General features: G+C 42.5%; 1 protein-coding gene across 1 annotated transcript in view; it reads left to right on the top strand.

Annotated features, from left to right (window-relative positions):
- The first annotated feature begins 2,392 nt into the window (after positions 1 to 2,392).
- The window catches only part of LOC107679125 (tripartite motif-containing protein 16-like protein), a 9,266-nt gene continuing 8,222 nt past the window's right edge, over positions 2,393 to 3,436 (top strand). The window contains exon 1 of the mRNA XM_016474585.1: positions 2,393 to 3,036. Coding sequence (XP_016330071.1) covers positions 2,452 to 3,036 — 585 coding nt within the window. The 5' untranslated portion in view covers positions 2,393 to 2,451. The remainder of the gene's footprint in view (positions 3,037 to 3,436) is intronic.

Here is a 3,436-nt window from a genome sequence, read left to right as displayed (position 1 = left end):
AGCTCTGCAAAGTTTAATTCCAACCAGCTCCAACTCGCACCTGCTTTACATACATAAAATACATATAGGGCCACAGCTCTGCAGAGTTAAGCTCCAACCAGCTCCAAATCACATCTGCTTGGAAGTTTCTAGTAATCCTGAAGACCTTGATTAGCTGGATTAGGTGTGTTTGATTAGGGTTGGAGCAAAACTGTGCAGAGCTGGTGCCCTCCAGGAATTGAGTTTGAGATCACTGTGTTACAGTGTGTGTGTGTGTGTGTGTCTGTGTGTGTGTGTGTGCTTGGAAGTTTCTAGTAATCCTAACGAGCTTGATTAGCTGGATCAGGTGTGTTTGATTAGGGTTGGAGCAAAACTGTGCAGAGCTGGTGCCCTCCAGGAATTGAGTTTGAGATCACTGTGTTACAGTGTGTGTGTGTGTGTCTGTGTGTGTTTGTGTATCTGGTATTCCCTATGTCAGTAGTAGGTAAGTGTGGTCCTAGAGAGCCAGTGTCCTGCAGAGTTTAGCTCCAACCCTGAAAAAAAAAAAACCTCACCTGCCACCAAATGTCCCCACAAGGATAGTAAAACCTGAAATTTTTGACATTGTGGGTACCGGCCTGCAGTCCCCACGAGGGAAAAAATTAATTAAAAACAGTAAATGATGTTTATCTGAAAGTGTTACAATGCAAAAAGTTTCTCTGTAAGGCAGGGGTGTCCAACCCTGCTCCTGGAGAGCTACCATCCTGCAAATTTAAGCTCTAACCCCAATCAAACACACCTGAACCAGCTAATCAAGGTGTTCAGGGTTGCTTGATAATTACAGACAGGTGTGCTGGAGCAGAGTTGGAACTAAAGTCTGCAGGACTGTAGCTCTCCAGGAGCTCATCTAGTTCATGCTAAAATTGTTAGTCTACTTTATTAGGAAGCATATTTAACAGACAAATTGGTTAATGTCTCAACAAAATAAAATGTAAAGGATGAACTGTCATCATTTACTCACCCTCAAGTTGTTTAATTATCAAGCAACCCTGAACACCTTGATTAGCTGGTTCAGGTGTGTTTGATTGGGGTTAGAGCTGAAATCTGCAGGATGGTAGCTCTCCAGGAGCAGGGTTGGACACCCCTGCTGTAAGGGGTAGGTTTAGGGTTGGGTTAGGGCAGTGGTTCCCAATCCCAGTCCTCGCGCCCCCCTTTGCATATTTTTCATGTCTCTCTTAGTTAACACACCTGATTCAGATAACCAGCTCGTTAGAAGGGAGCTACGTGTATGAACTGTGTTCCGATTGATATGATCCTTACACAGTGTTCGTTGCTCCCTACTCCCTGAGCAGGGGAAATCCGTTTAAGTTTATTTCACTTCGGAACATTCATTCATGGATGCGCCGCTGAGTCTTCACACACACAGACGAAACTTACTAGAGAAGTGTGAAGTGTGACACACAAACGAAACTTACTAGAGAAGCGTGAAGTGGGACATAATATACCTCTGTAAATAAATACAATTTAAATTCACGCCTCGCACACTTTAATGCCCTTTTAATGGAACATATACACTCGTTTCGAACTGGAGTCATGGCGGTATATCCTGTGATGTCCACTTCGCAGGGCACTTACGTTCGAATAAAACAACCGTTGGATGAGATAAGAGATAAATACGAAATATGCAGAGCGGGTAGGGCTCGCGGACTGGGATTGGTAAACGCTGAGTTAGGGGATAGAAAATATCGCTTGGTCAGTATAAAAGTAATAGATTCCTATGGAAAGTCCCCCTCTTCCATCCTCAATACCATGACTGAGGTGAGACCCTTGAGCAAGGCACCAAACCCCCAACTGCTCCCCGGGCACTGCAGCAATATGACTGCCCACTGGATTTTCGAAAGAAAAGGATTAAACATTCTACAGGCAGGGTTCAAGCTGCACTCAATTCAACAGCTTCTAACACCATGTCATGTAAAATAAAAGAGTTCACATGTATGTTCTTTCTTGCACTCTCCTTTACTGAAGAACCCCCTTGACACACACCCCGACTCTCTTTACCTACTGCGCATGTTCAACAACCTTAACTAATCAACATCCATGGCAGGATGAGAGTTTCTGACATGGCTCTCCTGCATCATTTTATTGATGCATTATTACTTTGTGATTTAATTGATTTCCATGATTTTCAATGGAAGGGCCAAAAACAACAACTAGGAAGTTTATAGATTAAAAGCAAGATCAAAATGACAGAAAGATTCTCAAGCATGTTAAACCGTTGATTGTGTATTTAATTTACTATGATTTTACTGTGTGTGTGTGAGAGAGAGAGACTCTACAGGAGCAGGAATGACGAACCTGCTTCACAGACTTGCAGACAAACCTGTTTTACACGTGACTCAAACACAGAACCAGAAGACTCATCAGTTCAGGGAAAGAGAAACTGAAGTGTAGTCGAGCTGTTGTGTGTTTGTGTCTCTGTGTTCATGCAGTAAAATGGCAGAAGCCAGAATTTCAGTGGATCAGAAGGAGTTCTTGTGTGCCGTGTGTCTGGATCTCCTGAAGGATCCAGTGACAACTTCCTGTGGACACAGTTACTGTAAGATCTGTATTACAGACTGCTGGGATCAGGAGGATCAGAAGAGAGTCTACAGCTGCCCTCAGTGCAGACAGACCTTCAGTCCAAGACCTGCTTTAGCTAGAAACACCATGCTGGCTGAAGTGGTGGAGAAACTGAAGAACACCAAACTAAAAGCTGCTGTTCCTAATGGACCTGGAGACGTGGAGTGTGACATCTGTACTGGAAGAAAACACAAATTTGTCAAGTCCTGTCTGGTGTGTCTGGAGTCTTACTGTCAAACTCACTTTGAGCGTCATGAAGAGTTTCGCTCAAGAAAGAGACACAAAGTGACTGATGCCACTGGACGACTGCAGGAGATGATCTGCCAGAAACATGAGAAGATCCTTGAGGTTTTCTGTCGCACTGACCAGAAATGTATATGTATATGTGTGCTGTGTACGACGGATGACCATAAAAACCACGACATTATACCAGCTGCAGACCAGAGGACAGAGAAAAAGGTATTTAAAACTAGAAATCAAGTTAATACTCAGTGCAGTAATCCAACAATCTGTTTATTTTCTGTGTGTAGAGCCGCAGCTTAATTACACAGAACACAGAAACACTGTCAGTGTGAAGCTCTACGTCTGTGTCAGTTTCACTTTTATTATATGTACGCTTGTGGATTAAAATAGGCCTTAATCTTCATGATAATTCATGTACAATGATTGATCATCCCTTCTTTCACGAGTTCGCACTAACATCAGGGGTGTGAAGTAACGAATTACAAATTCTCACGTTACAGTAATTAAGTAGTTTTTATCAGTAATTGTACTTTTTTGAGTAGTTTAAAAATTGTGTACTTTTACTTTTACTTGAGTACATTTTAAGTGATGTATCGGTACTTTTACTCTGCTATTT

The sequence above is a fragment of the Sinocyclocheilus anshuiensis genome, unplaced genomic scaffold, assembly GCF_001515605.1.
Source record: "Sinocyclocheilus anshuiensis isolate Anshui unplaced genomic scaffold, SAMN03320099.WGS_v1.1 scaffold4850, whole genome shotgun sequence".
NCBI classification, from domain to species: Eukaryota; Metazoa; Chordata; class Actinopteri; order Cypriniformes; family Cyprinidae; genus Sinocyclocheilus; species Sinocyclocheilus anshuiensis.
Note: the sequence above shows the minus strand (reverse complement) of the source record. Positions and strands in the feature narration are given on the sequence as shown.